Source organism: Capra hircus, chromosome 3 (assembly GCF_001704415.2).
Source record: "Capra hircus breed San Clemente chromosome 3, ASM170441v1, whole genome shotgun sequence".
NCBI lineage: Eukaryota > Metazoa > Chordata > Mammalia > Artiodactyla > Bovidae > Capra > Capra hircus.
In genome coordinates, this window is record NC_030810.1 from 4934917 (window position 1) to 4954304 (window position 19388).

At 52.2% G+C, this 19388-nt stretch overlaps 1 protein-coding gene across 1 annotated transcript in view; it reads left to right on the top strand.

Moving 5' to 3' along the window:
• IQCA1 (IQ motif containing with AAA domain 1) overlaps nucleotides 1–19388 on the top strand; it is a 184963-nt gene that overhangs the window by 146843 nt on the left and 18732 nt on the right. The window contains exon 16 of the mRNA XM_013963032.2: nucleotides 13488–13574. Within this exon, the coding sequence (XP_013818486.2) occupies nucleotides 13488–13574 (87 nt within the window). The remainder of the gene's footprint in view (nucleotides 1–13487; nucleotides 13575–19388) is intronic.

Here is a 19388-nt window from a genome sequence, read left to right on the forward strand (position 1 = left end):
ATGAGTTTGTCCACCATCTCTGGGAGATGGTGGAGGACTGGAAAGCCTGGCAGGCTCCAGTTCATGGGGTTGCAAAGAGCTGGACGTGACTTAGCGACCGAATGATAACAATTTCCTAAAGTCACCTAGCACAGACCCTTTCCTTCACTGACATGCACGTCCCTCTTAAACATCCTCTTTGCATCCTCCGGTAAATTGCTTTATTATTGCATCTTGCTGAGCGTCCAGCAGCCAGACACAGCTTCTCTCTTGGTAAGCGCCCTCCTGTGCCGTTCAGATCAGCCTCCTCTGTCATGGAAACGCTCCATCTTCCCTCCTGCAGTGCTCACGTCTCCTTAAAAATTAAATCTTTCTTCAGCCCACCTTCCTCCAATAATGGCATCAGATATTTGCATTTGGGGGTGTTCTTTCTCACATGGCTTGTGAATTGCAATCAGCTCCTCATTTCCAATATAAGGAGGAACCCACAGCAATCTAAGGTGACCAGAGTGGTGTAGATATTCAGTTACATAGCATCACAGATTCAATGGACATGAATCTCAGCACACTCCAGGAGATAATGAAGGACAGGGAAGCCTGGTGTGCTGCAGTCCATGGGGTGGAAAGAGTCAGACAGGACTTAGTGACTTAACAACAGCCCAGGGTCAGGTAGCAGGGTCCTGAAAGATGCTACGCAACCCTGCCTTGGGATCTTAGACAAACTCTTCACCTCCCCAGGGCTCTGTTTCATCATCACCAAAATAAAGGAGTCAAATCAAACGATACTGGCAGCTCTAAAAGCTGTGATTCCGTGACATAATTTGGATGGATAGACTGTTGTTCTTGTTCAGTAGCTAAATTGTGTCCAACTCTTCTGCGAGCCCATGGACTGTAGCCCACCAGGCTCCTCTGTCCACAGGTTTTCCCAGGCAAGAATACGGGAGTGGGTTGCCATTTCCCTCTCCATGGAATCTTCCTGACCCAGGGATAGAATTCACTTCTGTCTTGCACTGAACAGGCAAGTTCTTTACCATTGAGCCACCTGGGAAGCTAGGATATATAGATATATATTAATAGATAGATAGAGGCAAAATATACATATATATACACACAGAAGGATGGCCAAGTCTTAGAGGATTCTGACACTGAATATTTGTATGTTCATTTAATATTCATTTTTATTTACGTATTTTATGTGGCTATTCAGGTCTTAGTAGCAGCACGTGGATCTTTAGTGTGGCATTTGAACTCTCAGTTACGGCGTGTGGGATCTAGTTCCCCCACCAGGGGCTGAATCCAGGCCCCCTGCATTGGGAATGCAGTGTCTTAGCCACTGGACCACCAGGGAAGCCCCCACATATTTATATCCAATATTAAAACTGGACAGGATTTCATTTTCATTTGGTTGAGTACTTCAAGGTTGTCCTTAGGCCGTTCAGTTCATGTTTGGTTGTTAGAATGCCAGGTAAGCAGCTTTGACTCCTTCAAGACATACCCGTAATAAGTATGTACACGGAGCTAGGTGTTAGCTCCGCTTCTGCTTTTAAGGGAGATGGTTACACTTGAGCAGCTGCTCAGACAGGAGCAGTTCCTTTTCCGTCTTCTCCTAACAGACAAAAAGGAGAAAGTGATGGCAGTGGGATTTCTCCTCCCAGCCACGTGGACCCCACACTGAGCGAGTCAGGACATCCTGGGGTTTGCTTCTGTTTGACTGCTTTTTTTCTCAACTGTGGGTCACATGTTTCTTTTTCCTCATATTGTATCACTCTGTTGTATCATGGTCATGCTCTTTGCGACCTTGTCTGGCTCTTTGCAACCCCATAGATTGTAGCCCACCAGGCTTTTCTGTCCGTGGGATTTTTCAGGCAAGAATACTGGAGTGGGTTGCCATTTCCTCCAGGGAATCTTCCCGACCCAGGGATCAAACCCACATCTCCTGTGTCTCTTGCACTGCAGGTGACTTCTTTACCCATTGAGCCATGAGGGAGGCCTGTTTCATCATATGATTAATAAGTTTTTATTGTAGATTAGACATTGTGGATAATATGTTGTTGACATCCTGAAGCCTGCTAGGCTTAGTTCTAACAGGCAGTTAAATTACTGGCTGTTCAGCTTGAACTTGCAGAAGTTTTGTTTTCCATTTCATTAGTGAGGGTCTATTTTGATTTTGCTCTTAGTCCTGAAAGCTTGTCTTTACTTTGAGGTTTCAGTGGGAATCTTGAGCTGTTTACCAAGTTCCTTTAACTTGGCAGAAGCGAAGGTATGTGCTCAGTTGCTTTACTCTCCCAGCTGTGGCTTTCCACTGAGCTTCTTGGAATCTTCCCCCATGCATGCATGCTTGCAAGGTTAACCAAGAACTTGGAGGTGAGCTGGAATCTGAAGCCCAGCAGCTTCGCTTGTGGCCTCTGTGTACTTAACCACCAAGCTCAAAGCACCGAGTTCTTCAGAGGAAAGGTAAAACTCATCCTCTTGCCCAGAAGAATGCCCCAGGGAACTCATTCTAAATGCCGGATTTTGTTGACATTGTCAAGTAACCAACAGAAGCACATAGTGTAAAAACATAGGCATTTCATGAGCATCTGGGCATCACAGACCTTACCGCTCTCTGTGTTAACTCAGTCACTCCTCACAGTAACCTTAGGAGGTGGGCAGTATCGCTATACCCATTTTGCTTGTTTAAGAAACTGAGGCACACGGCATCTAAGTAGTTTTCCAGGGCTGCAGTGCCATGTCATGAGCCTGACCAGTCTGGGTGCTGAGGCTCCAGGCCCAACACCCGCGTTATTCAGCTTCTGAATTAAGCCTCTCTTCTCCACCCACCAAAGGGCTCTGTCCTTCAGGCTCTAGGACAAAGCCAAGGGCATGGTTGTGTTATTTGCTCCTGCTGCTGAGAAGTTTGTCTTGATATCAGACAAGCTGTCTTGGCATTAATTTGAATCATTGCAAATGGGCATTCCTTGGAGCACAAAATGCTGGACGTCAGGTCATCAAGATGTGGATGCAGCCTGTGTACTCTGCGTCGAAGGGCCTGACACACACCTCATTACGCTTCACCTTTACTGTGTATGTAAGTGATTAATGGAGGGCCCAGAGGTCTCGGGAGTGGGAGTCATTCAATTAAAACTCACGTGCGCTGAGCCACAGTGCGCTGGGAGGACTGCAGAGTGGCTATCTGCATTGCAGAGAGGTACTTGCTTTTAATTAATCGGAGAAATGCGGAGAGCCCCACACGTGGGCCTGTTACATGGGCCTGCGGGCAGCAAAATTCAGATCTGAGGCATTTGCTCGAGTAGGTGAAATAACAGAAGGGCCTGGTTACTCATAACGTCTTCTCGTAAAGAATTCCTATGGCTGAGCTCCTCTCTGCAGCGCTAAGAACGCAACTCTTAGAAAACTCCGCTTCTGCCTGGAGGCGTTTACCTCTCCCACAAAACCCTGTGCATGTGGAAACATGTGCTGGTGAGATGAGTCTCTGGTTTGTTTTCCAAGCACAAATTCAAATTTTCTACAAAAAGAAATAGAAAATAATTTGACAAAACATTCTATTCTGCTCTCATTATTATGGGAGGGTTCCTTTAGTCTACACACAATAAATCCAGTGCGTTCCTTCCACAAATGTGTGTACCGTACAGGTAACCAGTTGTCACTCAAAATTCTCTCTTCCAGTAAGGCTAGACGGGGGAAGGAATATGCATCTGTGTGGTGGTGGTGGTTTAGTCGCTAAGTCGTGTCCGACTCTTGCAACCCCCTGCACCACAGCCTGCTAGGCTCCTCTGTCCATGGGATTCTCCAGGCAAGAATACTGGCGTGGGTTGCCATTTCCTTTTCCAATACATCTGTTTAGTTAGAACATACTAGAAATGCATCTAACAGTTAAGAACTGTGGGATAAATGATTTTTTTTGTTTATTATTTTTGGCTGCACGGGGTCTTCATTGCTGAGTACAGGCTTTCTCCAGTTGCAGCAAGTGGGGGCTATTCTCTAGGTGCAGTACCCTGGCTTCTCATTAAAGCGGCTTTTCTTTTTGTGAAGCATCGGCTCCAGAGCACGGGCTTCAGTAGCTGCAGCCCAAGGGGATAAGTGATTCATATTTAATAGATATTTTTTGGACAAACGCTATCAAGGCGGGGTGCCAGCTTCCTCTGGTGTTTTGTGATGGTTGATCAGAGGATGAAGGCGTGAGGAGGACTCGAGTTGTCTGGCCAGGAGTCCAGCGCATGCCAAGGAGTTTTCTATTCACTTTCCCTTTTGATTGCCCCAACTCCTGGTGAGGCAAGAATTAATGTGCCCATTTTACAGACCAGAAAACTGAGGCTCAGAATGCTTAATTTGACCAAAAGTACAAGAAAACTAAGGCTTCTCTTAGTTGGCGCTAAGATGGTGCTAGTGGTCAAGAACCTGCCTGCCAATGCAGGAGACATAGGAGATGCAGGTTCAGTCCCTGGGTCGGGAAGATCCCCTGGAGAAGGGCATGGCAACCCACTCCAGTATTCTTGCCTGGAGAATCCTCATGGACAGAGAAGCCTGGTGGGCTACAGCCCATGAGGTCTCAAAGAGTCAGACAAGACTGAAGCGACTTATCAGGCACGTATAAGAGAACTAAGGGGCTGGCATCTGGATTTAAGCCTAGGTGTGACTCAGAAGCCATCACCTGGTCCCCAGCTGGGCTCTGGGGGAGTGAAGCCTGGGTAGTCCCCGGCCCTGTGAGATCTGTGCCCTCAAACCACCGCAAAGGCTATTCTTGGGCTAGAGTATCAGCTGGGGACATTTCAGCATGAGAAGGTGAAGAAACTAGAGACTTTAGCATCCTGTTGGCAGGTCCCGCTGTCCCCACGCCTTCTGGATTCCCCCTTGCCTGACCCTCCAGACCGCCTGGGAGAAAGCCAAGGAGAGGCCAGGGCACCCCGGAGGACAGGCCAGAGCAGAGCATCTCTCTCCTGAGGTCTGGGAGAGACAGGCCCCTTCCTTGGAGCCCTTGCTTCCTCCCCTTCCTCCTCTGTTGGAGACCTCACCCCTGAGGGCTGGACTCGGAGGGAGGCTTCAGAGAGCAGGTCTAAGGTGGACAGCCGGCCAGGGTCAAGGCCACCCGGCCTGCACTGGCCTGTGAATCTGGACCCAAGGGAGCTGAGATGCTGCTTGAGCCTGAGCTCCTCCCACCTGGGCTCCTTGCTGGGCTCCCAGCCAACAGCCCATGGCAGCCGGCCAAGGGATCTCACCCAGATGTGCTGGTGTAAACAGCTGGCCCAGCAGGCAGGGGAAGGGGAGCCCCACCAGTTACGTCTCTGTAGCTCACAGAGACCTCTACTCCTGGTTAATAACCCAAAGACATCGTGGATATTTGTGGATGATTTTTTAAAATAAAACAGATGTATAATAAACAGAACAAGTATGTTAGCCCTGTCTTTACAAGGTGAAATTCAGTAAGGACAGAGCAAAGACCTACACCTGACCCCCCACCCCGAAACAGAGCTGCTCAAATGGGGGTGGCGGGGATTCAGTGAGGGAGGAGAGGAGAGGAAAAGAGAAAAACAGGAGATAGCTGCTCTGATGGAGCATCAGGTATGGAAATAGAGGCACCGGGGTGGGAGGAGGGGGCCGAGTGCCTGTGAGCCCTGAGCAGCTGCTGTCAGGAAGCGGGGCCCTCCTGCGGGGCCACAGAGAGGGCTTCAGGTTGAGCAAAGGCATCAAGGAGATCCAGCCAGTCCATCCCCAAGGAAATCAGTCCTGAATATTCAGTGGAAGGACTGATGCTGAAGCTGAAACTCCAATACTTTGGCCACCTGATGTGAAGAGCTGACTCATTGGAAAAGACCCTGATGCTGGGAAAGATTGAAGGAGGGAGAAGGGGATGACAGAGGATGAGATAGTTGGATGGCATCACCAACTCTATGGATGTGAGTTTGAGTAAGCTCCGGGAGTTGGTGATGGACAGGGAGGCCTGGCGTGCTGTGATCCATGAGGTCACAAAGAGTCGGACATGACTGAGCGACTGAACTGAACTGAACTGAAAGGCATCAAAACCTCTCTTTTTTTTTTTTTTTTTTTTTACCACAGACTTTCTATCTTAGAGCAGTTTTAGTTCACAGTGGCAGTGAGAGCGTCCCACACCCTCAGGGAGGATGGGCAGCTTGGAGGGGAGGGCGGGTCCCAACTGCAGATGCCCCAGGGTGCCTCCTGCCATGAGGATGCCCGCGGGCACCACGAGGGTCAGCTGAGGGCTGCAAAGTGTGGTCCGCATCTGCTCTCACTCTGTGGTGGGCAGTGGGGGTGAGCAGGGACAATGTCACAGGGACTAAAGGATTTTTAGCCAATTTGAAAACCCTTCGAGAAGGGGTTACCCTAAATGCAGCTAAACGGTGCCTGGGGAAGGTGAGCATGGCCTTGTGCCCAGGTGTTAACTCCCGCACGTCTCAGAGTTGGCACAAGGTTGGGCGGATGGGTGTGAACCCGTTATTTCTGGTGTAGCTGGGAGTGAACCAGGAGGAAGGGGTTCCGGGAGACAGTCTGGATGGTCTTGTAAGCCTGGCACCCTCCAGACAGCAGCCTCCTCCAAATCGAGCAGTGGTGTTGGTGGGCTCCTGCCACCAGCACTGACCCGCTTCCCCATGCCACGTGTCACAGCCCATCCGCTGTGCCTTCATCCCCAGCTCCCTCCTGGTCCTCTCCTTTGCTTCCGTTTACCTTCCTTCCCGTCAAGGGGCAGCCCCACCCAGCTCTGGACTGTTTAATCCACCTCTGCTCTTCCTGTGATGGACATTCACGGTTTATCCCAGCTCACACCCAGTAAGGAGTTGGAGTTGGCCAAAAGGTTCACTGAGGTTTTTCATCCGACACAAGGAGAAAACCAGAACAAACTCTTTGGCCAACCCAGTGACCTCTACAATTACATGAAAGATAATACAAGGAAATAGAAATTTTACAAATTATCATCTTTAAATAATGGAAATAGAGAACAACCCGTCCTCACATATTAAATATGGAAGCAGAATCCGAGTGACGATAGTTCGGGAAAGTGAGCCTTCCCCGCCCCAGTCTCCCCCTGCCCCAGATCTTCCCCAGCTTGGCCGCTGCCGGCTGCCCACAGCCCCCGTTCAGACACAGGAGGCCACTCCCTCTGCAGGCAGGGACTGTGCTTCCCAGCCCTCCATGCTTCCCACTGCAGATGCTCACCAGATCTGTGTGGCTTGGGTGGATGGATGGAAGGCCGATGGTTGGCTAGCCGGATGGACTGTCCTTTTCGGTTTGGTAAAGATACAACCCCTGAAAAGCGGACCTGGGTTTTCTTGGGGTTCTCTGTGGCAAGCAGAAGAGCACCCTTTCAGAAAGAACTTCCACAGCTTCCAAGGGTCATTTGGGCAGATCTAATTAGTAATTCAGGCATGCCAAACACAAACTGGTTTTCATCATTAAGCCATTATATGCCAACCCAAGAGAATCTCATCCTGATGGCGGATGTTTGACAGCATTTCTTTGGAGAATGCCGAAGATAAAATCTATAAAATTCACATGGATGGGGGAGTGACTGTTGGCTAGACCTTTCTAGAACTTGAAAAAGCGCATGTTGGGTGAAATGTATCTTTAGTCCGGAATTGATAATTCGATAGGAGTGCAGAGCCCTCTACTGGCAATGGAAATAAACTATCCCGGTAACTTTGGAAAAGTTCCATTATGGATTAATTACATTTAATTGCCCATGACCTCCAACTATCTGTGGATAATTTACATGGCACCTTTCCATTACTAAATGAAAATTAAAAGAGCAAAGGATACCATCTTTCATTAACAAATTGGCAGAGAGTTTTTTTATTGTTAATACTTTGTTGAGAAGAGTGTGAAAAAAATTTGTGGCTGGAGGAGAGGGCCTCCAGAAGGGCAGGTGACCACATGGGTGCAAGTGTGACGAGCCGGCAGGCAGATCCTTCGACCTAGCGGCTTCATGGACCCAAAAGGCCCATCTTAAGCCCTGTTTGGTTTAGTGAGAAGGCAGAAAACCATCCAGATGTTCAAAAAACAGGGACTAGATCCTTAAGTGATGGAGCTTCTTATTAAAAGGCTGTTGGTGAAATAAACTGCATACAGCATGAACAGGAATATAAAGCAGTGTGTGAAGAGCCATCTCGTGTTTGCAAGTACTGATGTCGTGAAAGGTCTGTGAAGATAGGAGAGGACTGGAGAGTGGTTCTCAGCAAAGGGGGCAGAGGAGGCCTGTCGGAATGTCTCAGTGCAGTGCAGTGCAGTTCAGTGGCTCAGTCGTGTCCGACTCTTTGCGACCCCATGAACTGCAGCACGCCAGGCCTCCCTGTCCATCACCAACTCCCAGAGCTCACTCAAACTCATGTCCATCGAGTCGGTGATGCCATCCAGCCATCTCATCCTCTGTTGTCCCCTTCTCCTCCTGCCCCCAATCCCTCCCAGCATCAGGGTCTTTTCCAATGAGTCACCTCTTCTCATGAGGTCGCCGAAGTACTGGAGTTTCAGCTTTAGCATCATTCCTTCCAAAGAATACCCAGGACTGATCTCCTTTAGAATGTATATTCTGAAATTTTTACCAGTACTCCTTTTGTGTGGCAAGAAAGGACTGAATTTGCAGGGCGCGTGTGTTCAAGGTGATGGCACTGGAGACATGCCCTGACTGGCGGGCACCCTGCCTGCACCCACAGTGGTCCTCCCCACTCCCAGTGGCTGTACAGCAGAAAGGGGGTCTCCCCGTCAAGGTCACCCTCTCCTGGGCTTTACCTCCCCACCCAATGCCGTCTGCAAGCTCTGCCCTGCCCGCGTTTCCTGTCTCTGTCCATGCATTCCTCAGCTGCCTGTCATGTGGCTTCCGTCCCCTCCGCACCACCTGTGACCTCGTGGTTGCCAGACCCTCAGGCCAGCACTGCCTGCCATCGCCAGCTCCCTGCTGCCCTTCCCTGGGCTCTGAGACCGCTCGCTCCCTCTTCTGTGCCCCTTTGACCTCCCCAGGGTCCCCTTCCTTCTCTCCTCCATCAGCGTCTCCCTCCTGCAGACCCCACTCCACAGCCCTGGGCTGGCCTCCCCGCCTGTCCCCATGTCCCCCACCCATTCCCACAGCCCCACTGCAGCCTCAGAGCCCTTTGCAGCCCCACCTCCCTCCTGCCCGCTGCCCCCCAGACCCGCCAGTCTTCCTGCCTGGAGGTCCAGCTGCCCTCCGGCTCCCGTGGCCTAAGCGGACCTCATCTTTCATCCCTCATCTGGCGCCCTGTTTGGTTCCTGGGCCCTCTTCCTCCTGGCCTCCAGGCTTCCCAGCACTGGAAACTCCCCGCTTCCTCCCCCCTCACCCAACCATCACCAGGTCTCACTGCTGTTGTTCAGACGCTCAGTCGTGTCCAGCTCTTTTCAACCCCATGGACCGTTTCACACCAGGCCTCCCTGTCCTTCACTATTTCCTGGAGTTTGCACAAACTCAAGTCCATCAAGTCAGTGATGCCATCCAACCATCTCGTCCTCTGTCGCCCCCTTCTCCTCTTGCCCTCAGTCTTTCCCAGCATCAGGGTCTTTTCCAGTAAGTTGGCTCTTCGCATCGGGTGGCCAAAGTATTGCAGCTTCGGCTTCAGCATCAGTCCTTGCAATTCAGGATTGATTTCCTTCAGGATGGGCTGGTTTGATCTCCTTGCTGTCCATCAGGTCTGGCAGATCCTAAACGCTCTTCATACCCATTTCCTGCCCTCCCACCACTCCTTTGCTCAAGTCCCTCACCTCTTCTCCTCCAAAAGCCTCCTAACCTTCTCCCTGCCTCCAGCCTCACTTCCCAGCACAACCTCTGGGGGAAACCCCCACCCCTTTCCTGGGAGACAGCCGCCAGCTGGTCATGCTTGTTGCTCCACCAGAGGGATTTGTCAGTAACACACCAGGATCGAAGCTCATGACTCGAGTCCCTTATAGACCCCAAAGAGCTTCCAGGATAAGAGCAAGCTCCTTGGCAAGGCCAAGGCCTTTCTGACACCTTCCAGAATGACCTGAGCACCCGACGTGGGCACAGCCCCGCCCTGCACCCTGGCTCCTGCCCCTAGTGTGGCAGACGCAAGCCCTCCTCCAGGCTCTGGGCCTTCTAGAGACCCTTGCAGATCGCGTCTGCTTTAGTCCTCATTGGCCGTGCCCACATCTGCTTGCCGCCCTCATCCCCTTCCCTCTCTTTCTGTCGGAGGTGGTCCATGCTGACACCCACTTTCCTTGAGCCGCCCTGCCAGCCCCACCTCACCGTCCCCTCCCACCAGTGCACTCCTTCAAGTCAGGGACCCCAGCACCCAGCACAGTGCCCGGCACATCAGAGCTCCTCTGTCGATGCTTCATAAACGGAAGATGAGAGAATGGATTTCATTCTACAGTGTTGTTCAGTCACTCAGTCATGTCCGACTCTTTGTGACCCCATGGATTGTAGCCTGCCGAGTTCTCCTGACCATGGGATTCTCCAGGCAAGAATATTTGGAGTGGGTTGTCCTTTCCTTCTCTAGGGGATCTTCCCGACCCAGGGGTCCAACCCAGGTCTCCCACGTTGCAGGTAGATTCTTTACCATCTGAGCTACCAGGGAAGCCCTCATTCTACGTTCTAGACCCAAAATGATAGAAACCGCTTTCCGCCCCATGACAGCCATTCAACTATTTGAAAACAGTTCACGTGCTCCTGGAGTCTTCTTTTCCCCAAGGAAAAGAGCCTCAGGTCTTTCCATTCTTCCTGGTGGGAGAGGCGTTTGGCCTGGCAGGGCCAGAGTTTCTGCGCCCTCCTTCTCTGCCCAGGACTGAACAAGGTCCCTGGGCATCCCCTGAACAGGCTAGCCACCAAGGAAGGTCAGAGAGATAGAGATTCATGCTCTGGAGGACAAGACAGACAGTGATGGTTTTTAAAGCCTTTCATCCTATTAGAATGAAAGGTGATAGGAAAGGACACGGGCCAGGGGTTAGGAGACGCTGTGGAATAAGCATCTTGTCTCCATGGCAACGTGGCAGCTTGCTGCCCGGGTGATGGCATGGGCCTGGGGGTGTCAGACCAACCCAGGGATGCCTCCGGGTTCCACACATCCCCATGCTGGTGGAGGGGGGCACGCGTTACTGACTTCTCTGTCCACCTCGGCGACCTCATGTATAAAAGGGGAGTGGGGGGTGAAACGCACCTGGCTTCACACCTGCCACGTGGTGAAGGAGCAGCAGCGGTGTCCCGGGTCTCAAGGCAACTCACAAATGGCCGTTCCTTGTACTGTTGCAGTATCATCCAAGAACTTGCCTGGGAAATGTTTTCTGTTCATTTGGTAATCCCCGAGCCCTTCCAAACCACGTGGTCACCCAAGCCCCCCGCACAGCCCCGGGAGCCCCAGAGCAGGTGACCGTCCTGAGGAAGGAAATCCTTCACAAGTGCATGTTAGAAACACAGGAAGTGTGGAATTCCCCCACTGCTCGGAACAAGGGAACAGTTCCTCAGCGTTCACATTCAGTGGAACATTGTGGCCACGTTTTCAAAACAACTTTAGATAAGAGGCTGGAAGTAAGACTGCTGCTTTCAAAATTATCCCAAGCTAAAACGATGCCTGTGTCTCCAGTCCATCTACTCAGCTTACCTTATTAAAAGCAGAAAGAGAATAGGAGAATGGGGGTACTTGGTACTCACATCTGCAGTTCCCGTTAAGAACAGCTGGACTGAGAGAGCATAGGCACGCAGAAAGAGCCGGGGAAAAGCTGTCGTTTGCCGGACTGCAGCCTCCATGAGCACACGAGTTAGCCTGAGACGGGAGACAACTGTCTGTGCAAAAATTGTTTTGCCATTGGTTTCCGTTCTAAAGCTTAAGATTTTTTTAGGAGGGATTGCAAAGAATAAAAATTGTGCCTTTGTTATTACAAAATATCCTGGGAAGCTGAAAACCTTTTATATCCACTATCTCATTTTCTTATTTTCTTTGGGGGCTGGAAGTAGAGAAGCTTTTTACTTCAACTCCAAATAGCTTTGAGTAGAACAGTGGTTCCTTGGGGCCTGCCCCCAGGGCACTGGAGTGGGTCCCACTGACTGCAGTGGGCAGGTTAACTGGAGAGAAATTGGGGGTTCACGTCAGGAGCTGAGGGGATGGATGATGTGATGGTGTTGAAAGAGATTAGGAGGAGGGCAGACAGACTTGGTGATGGTTCCATGTGTCCAGTGAAGCCAGGGAGGGCGCCAGAGGGTCTGGCTCGAGGGAGTGACGGGAACTGAGGATGGCCTGGCATCCTGCTTCTGCCGCCGTCTAACTGCATGACCGTGGACGGGTCATGGAGCATTTTTGAGCCTCAGTTTTCCCCATCTGCAAACAGGGATGGTGATGATGTTACCTGCTCCATAGAGTTGTAATGAATGTGAGTGAGTTATCACAGGTCCCATCCTCCGAGTAGAGGAAGTGCTGGTCGGTGCTGGCCGTGACCTTGTGTGTGACAGAGGCAGTGTGCGACACGTGTGGCCCGAGCCTGGCTCACTGGCTATTTTATATGCTTCCCATCAAGCTGCCTTGGGTACTGAGATTGAAACTTGGGGTACCAGATTCCTAAGCTCTGTGGCTCAGGGTCTAAAACATAACGCCGACCAGAGGGTGGTTGGCTGGCACCATTTCCTCTCTGAACGTCCCGGCGTGTGTGGGACTGGACACAAGTCCCAGCCCAGGGCCAGACCGGCACTGGGATCAAGCGGAATCCACTTTTGTCTTTGAAGCTGCATAATCTGCTTCCCCTGGTACATAGTGCCGGGGGAAAACAGACCCAGCCAGTGTTCCCAGTGACTTTTCCGTCATTTATTAAATGTCTGTCTTGGTTTAAAAATCACACCTGCTGCCTTAATGATGTTTAAAGATATATAAAAATAGGAGTACATAACACTGCATTCACTGTGATGGAGACGGCTTTTATCTGGCACAGTTTTGCACAAAGCACAAATTGTTGCAAAAATACCCGAACTCCGCTATCATGGGGGTGCTTTGAAGAGATTGTTAGTGTGTGGCAATTATTCACGGGCCCACGGTAAGTCCTAGCGCAGTCACGAAGCTCCGCTCGCCCTGGGAGGGGCTCAGAGCCACCTTCCAAATGAAACCATGGCCACAAAGGCAGCAGGCCCACGGAGACGAACAGACAGCATCACGGGGGCCCTGGTGCTGAAACGGGCTTTTCTCAAAATGAGCAAACTTGAATCAGCGTGGGAGTAGGGCATAGGCTGTAATTAAAACTCGTGGCCCAGTTCCCTTAATTTGCAGCGGAAAGCTATTGGTTCATTTCAAGCCAAAGCAGGTGGACGGTCGGGGTCCTTGCAGCAGGACGTAGGGACCCCCAGAGCATCCTGACCACCAGCGCCCACGTCCTGCAGCGAAGGAAGTGCAGCCTCTCAAGGCGCTGCTGTCCCGGGGGACCGTCCCAGTCCGTCCTGCTGTTCCCGGGGTGGGGGAGGGAGTCCAGACTGTCCTGCTGTTCCCCAGGGTGGGAGCAGGCGGTCAAGAGTGCACCCCAGAGGAAACGCGTTTACAACCAACCGTTTCTCCTCGCAGGTGGCCCGCACGCTCCAGCCCTCCGTGGTGTGGATCGGAGACACAGAGAAAACCTTCTACAAAAAAGTGCCCCACGCAGAAAGGAAGGTGAGGGCTTCCGGGTGGATTCTCCGTGGGGCCTTTTCTCTCCTCCCAAGTGGTCCCCGTCCCAGGGACCACCTCGATCTCTCAAGAAGGTCTTGCTTGTTCAAGGGAGGAAGGAAACGAGGGGCCGGCGCTCTCTGCCCTGAGTGCTTGTCGGTATCTGAAAGGATCCAGTGTCTGATTTTTACGAGGCATAATTTAGAAGAAAAATGAAAGAAAGGATGGAGAAGTGGGGAGGGGAGCCTTAAACCCAAACATAGGATTCACAGTAAGGAACAATCGAGAGAGCTCTGCTCGGCCACGGCAAATGGCACACACAGGGGTTATTATTAGGATTTCCTATTGTTCATCATAATAAATAGCCAAAGGCCTGAAATTTATGAACAAAGACGGTGCATAGACCCGCCAAGCGCCCCCACGTTCAGGGTCCCCCTGGGAGCCCTCTGTCAATTGCTTCCTTCCGCCTTTTCTCTCCTTTCAATGGCTCCCCTCCCCCGCACTTCCCCCCACCCACCCCCAAATCACCAGCAAATTTCCCACAAGTTAAAAAAAAAAAAGATTGCAGATACACATGATTGTTATTCCACATCAATTTGCACCAAAGCAAATAGTGGTTAACTGAATTTCTGATTAAATTCATAAGGATTTTAATCACTTTTGATCCTTATGTATTATACATCATTTTTAGCAGGTAGAGATGATTTGGGTAAAGAATGAAAGCTCAATCTTTTCTTCCCCAAATGAGCCTTGATTGCCCTGTCATTTTGGAAACTCTTAAGAGGACTCATTTACTATTTAATCTGGGAAGCTGGCAGGTAGCTCCCTCTGCTGGTGACGTTGCTACATTAAAAAAAAAAAAAAGTCCACACGCAGTAAAGCAACTAGACTCCAATAAAAATTAGGTTTTTTTAAATAATAAAATTTTAAAAGTTCATGTAGATGTGAACTTGAAGGCAGTTACTACAGTAAATCTCAAGAGAGATGAAAGGCAGTGTTTAGTCCAAGGTATCACACACTTAATGTCATCGGAAGTTCAGTCTCTTTAACGGGCAAGGGACCTCTCGCTGGGCGTCAGCCTGGAAGATATGAGAATTCAGAAGTGTGTCGCGGGCCTTTTCTTTAGTTGGTTGTGTGTCCCTGAGCAAGTAAGCTAACCTCTCTGAGCCTCCACCCCCTTAGCTGGCTAAAGAGTTGCAGAGAGACCAGCCTCTGAGTTCACGAAGCCCCCCTCAAGTCCTCTCCCAGGACCCCCTCAAGCTGTCCAGCTGTCACCAGCAATTACCTCTGTTCCCCTGTGCCCCTGTGTGGAGGGACAATGAGAGGGATGAGCAAGCCCGTTTGAGAGCCAGAGGGCGGTGGGCTGGCAGGCTTTGAGGGAGTGCTGACCGCAGGGAATAAATGTGAGTTCAGCAGACGCCCCCCACCCTAGCCGGGAGGGTCACTGTGAAGGGGGCCCAGAAGCCTCCCCTGAAGCGGCCCTTTTCTTGCTCACCCCGTGCACAGGCTGTGGTCCCACAAGTATGGTCCCTGACTTGTCTCGTTCCTGTAGAAAAGGAAGGTCTTTGGTGGCACAGTGTTTGTTGTGGACAAATTGCACATTTATTCTGTCCGCCTCTGCTTTAGAAAAGTCTGTCGTCTGTCAGGGGAATTCACTGCACCGGAGCCTAAGTCACAGTATGGGGAAATTCCAGGACGCCTGATGAATACAAGCAGAAGGGTCCCGGGTCCCCAAAGGTCCACAAGACCGGCTGGGCTGCCTGAACCAGCCCAGGCACAGAGTTGCCACGGGTTGGTGGGGAGGCATGCAGACCCCTCTGGCCCTGCAGGGTCCCCAGCTCCAGTGCCGAAAGAGAGCCAGCCGGCAGAGAACCACCCTGCGAGCATCTTCCAGCCCCAAGTCCTGTACCTGCCCCCCGCTGCCTCCTGCCTCCAGGGCCAGCACCGGCTCGCTGTCCTCTGCTTTCCTCCCCGCCCCCAGCCTCTGACTTCTGTCCTTGCCCGTGGGCTTGGGGCGGCTGTGAGCACTGGACAGTCAGGCTCTGAAGGTGACCACCAAACTCCAAGGGCGTTCACTGCATCCACAGACGAGAAGCTCCACGTTGCATCACCTAGCTGCCCAAGGACCCCAGCATCCTAACTACCACTTGGCCCAGCCTGCGTCCAAAGGCTCCTCACGTCCAAGGCCCTGAGACCTAGAGAAACATGTCCAGCTGCAGAGAAACAACCCCCCTGCCATGGCCACAGCCCAGAGTACTCCCGGCAGTAGCGCAGGGCATTCAAGGGCATTCCAGGAACACCCCTTGGGGAAACCTCTCACCCACAGTGACTAACTCCACCCTCGATGCCTCCGCCTCTGGGTTGAGGCCCTTTCGGAGGTACAGTGTGGAGGCTGGCCCAGTCCTAAGAGGTGACAGCTCCTGGTGGGGCGCAGGGACCCCGCGGGCTGCTGCAGCAGGCAGCAGAGGTCCCGGGGGCACGAAGCATGGGTCTGGAGCACTTAGTGATCCTGAGGGGAAGGAGGTGGCCTTCCCGTTTTGCATGTGCTCAGTCCTGTCCGACTCCCTGTGACCCCGTGAACTGCAGCCCGCCAGGCTCGTCGTCCATGGGATTCTCCAGGCAAGAACACTGGAGTGAGTTGCCGTTTCCTCCTCCAGGGGATCTTCCTGACCCAGGGAATCGAATCCCCGCCTTTTGCCTCTCCTGCACTAGCAGGCAGATTCCTTAGGAAGCCTTAAGCCAGGAAGGGCGCACCGCTGGTCTCTGGCAGCTCTGGGACTCAGCCGCAGGCCCCTTCTCCGCGCCTGGATGTGGCTCTGGCATCAGCACTTCCTGCTCTGCCCACCATGCTTTTGCTACCCCTGTGTCCGCCCTCCTCAACCCCCGTGCTCCAGACCACGTCCTGAAGACTGCGCGTGGGGCCCTCTGGTCTCAGAGCCAACGGTGCTGGGCTCCAGAGCCCCCTGGCACCCCAGTTCTCCCCCCGACAACGTCCTCAGCGCCCAGCCCCCGGGCACCAGGTGGATGCTGGGTCTGTGCCCTCCCCGCCCCTCCCAGAGGACGCCGTCCTCTCCACAGCCCTCAGCTACCCCGTCAGTCAGTTGTCGGTGTACAAGACAGAGGCAGTACAGCGTGAGGCAGGACGAGACGCTGCTGCGTTTTCCGCTCCATTAGCCTCGTGGCTGCAGCGCGTGGGAGCCCTCCCCGCATCCCAGTCAGGCCTCCACGAGGGCTGGGTCGGGCCGGGCGGCTGCCATGGTTTGGTGGAGCTGACTGCAGGAAAGCACACGGGGACTGCCGCTTGGCGTCAGACACCAATTAGAAGTCGCCCGCAGCAATAAGGTGGGCAGGCCCAGCAGGTCCCGCCATAGGGGCGTCGGCCGCAAAGGCTGCCACGGGTCCGTGGGGATGTTGGCCAGCGTGACGCCTGAGCGTGCGGGTCTCGTGTGTAATGGACGAGGCTCTGAACAGGAACGGGGTGGCCCGGGGGCAGGGGGCTGCTGGCCGAACAGACTCACCTTTCATTTCCATGCCCTCCTAAGGGGACTCACCATCTGCAAAGATGTCACTCTGGAGCCAGCCCAGGATCAACATTTATTACCCAAAGAGGCTGGTTAAATCTGTACATCCCCGACATTGACAGGACACAGCAATATCATCTCCCAGTTCGGAACAGGCGGGACTGCACCACTCTCACCGTGGGCACCTTGTAAAAGCACCTCTGCCCACCCCCCACCCCCAGGGTGGCAGTCTCCAGTCCTACCAGGGTCCGGGGATCAGACTTCCTTCCAGTCTTTGGGCAGCTTCATGTCACCCCACATGCACCATAAGAAAGAAAGTGAAGTCGCTCAGTCATGTCCGACTCTTTGCGACCCCATGGACTGTAGCCCACCAGGCTTCTCCATCCATGGAATTTTCCAGGCATGAGTACTGGAGTGGGTTGCCATTTCCTTCTCCAGGGGATCCTGACCCAGGGGATTGAACCCAGGTCTCCCGCACTGCAGGCAGACGCTTTACCATCTGAGCCACCAGAGAATCTCCCAGCAAAACTTTGCACTCTTCTCCATCAAGCTTCTTAAAAGACCAGTCTGTTCTCAACCATCCCCACTCACTCTTCCACGCACTGCTTCCACTTGGTGTCCTCCAGCTCCATGGAAACTGCTCTCACAATGTTTTTTGAAATCCATTTTGCCAGTGAGCCGCCATTTGTAAAAGTCTGTCCTCTCTTAGCCTCTGTCACCTTCCCTTCTTCTGGTCTCCTCAGACCCCACCAACACTTTCTTCTTTCTCTCCTCCATGTGCATCTAAACACTCCATTAAATACGCAGATGCTCACTGAGGTTCCATCTCAAGCCCATGGACCTTTTTTCCTTGCCCTCCTTGGGCACCATCTCATAACGTAAAGAAGTCACCACTTAACCAACAGATGCTACACCCCATCCCCAGGCTGCAGCTCTCCCCTGAGGATTGGATGCTGACACCTGGCGTCAACCAGAATCACCCATGGGATGCCTCCCCCACAGTGCCGCCAGCACGGCCAGGGCCTGCCCAGCTCTCCTCCTCCATTGCCACCTTCATCACCCTGCTCCTCCTCCTGGTTTTCCAAAGGCTACTTTTTCAGTATAACCACAGCTCATATCCAGATGACACCACTCTAATGGCAGAGAGAGGAGAACTAAAGAACCTTTCGATAAGGGCCCAAGAGGAGAGCAAAAAGCTGGCCTAAAGCTCAGCATTTAAAAAACTTCAGATCATGGCATCCGGTCCCATTACTTCACGGCAAACAGAAGAGGCAAAAGTGGAAACTGTGACAGACTGTATCTTCTTGGTCTCCAAAATCGCTGAGGACAATGACTGCAGCCGTGAAATTAAAAGACGTGTGCTGTGTGGAAGGAAAGCTATGACAAACCTAGACAGCATGTTAAAAAGCAGACACTTCGCTTTTCCAATCAAGGTCTGTGTAGTCAAAGCTATGATTTTTCCAGTAGTCATGTATGGATGTGAGAGTTGGACCATAAAGGAGCCTGAGCACTAAGAGCTGATGCTTTCAAACTGGGGGGCTGGAGAAGACTCTTGAGAGCCTTTGGATAGCAAGGAGATCAAACAAGTCAATCCTAAAGGAAATCAACCCTGAATATTCGTTGGAAGGACTGAAGCTGAATTTCCAATGCTTTTGGCCACTTGATGCGAAGAGCCAACTCATTGAAAAAGACCCTGATGCTGGGAAAGATTGAAGGTGGGAGGAGAAGGCGGTGACAGAGGATGAGAGGGCTGGATGGCATCACTGACTCAATGGACATGAGTTTGAGTAGGCTCAGGGAGATGCCAAAGGACAGGGAAGCCCAGTGCATGCAGTCCATGGGGTCTCAAAGAGTCAGACATGACTTAGGGACTGAACAAGAACAATATGGAGTTCTATCCTTGAGCTTTTCATTTTTGCACACAGCCTGGCCCCCATAGGAAGTTCAGTAGCATAGTCAAGGCCCAACAGACATCTCTCCCATCCCAGGCAGCCCAGAGGCATGGATCTGAGCAACGGCAGGTTTCTGCAAAGGCCTAGGGTCAGGGTTAGGGTGCAGCCCCTTCAAGAGCAGGTTTCCGTCCTGACACCCATTTCTGGGGCTTCAGGAAGACTTATTTCCGGTCATCCCTCTCTTGTGCTCTGCCCTCTCTTAGGCTCCCTGTTGTCCCCAGCCCCCACCCATGCTTCCTGGATGGAGTCCTGCGTAGCCATTGTTCCCTCCTGATGGAGCCTTGCCGGCTCTGGACTCCTGTGAGTGCAGGAGGAAATGGTCGGAAGCTGCACGGTGGTCTGGCTTC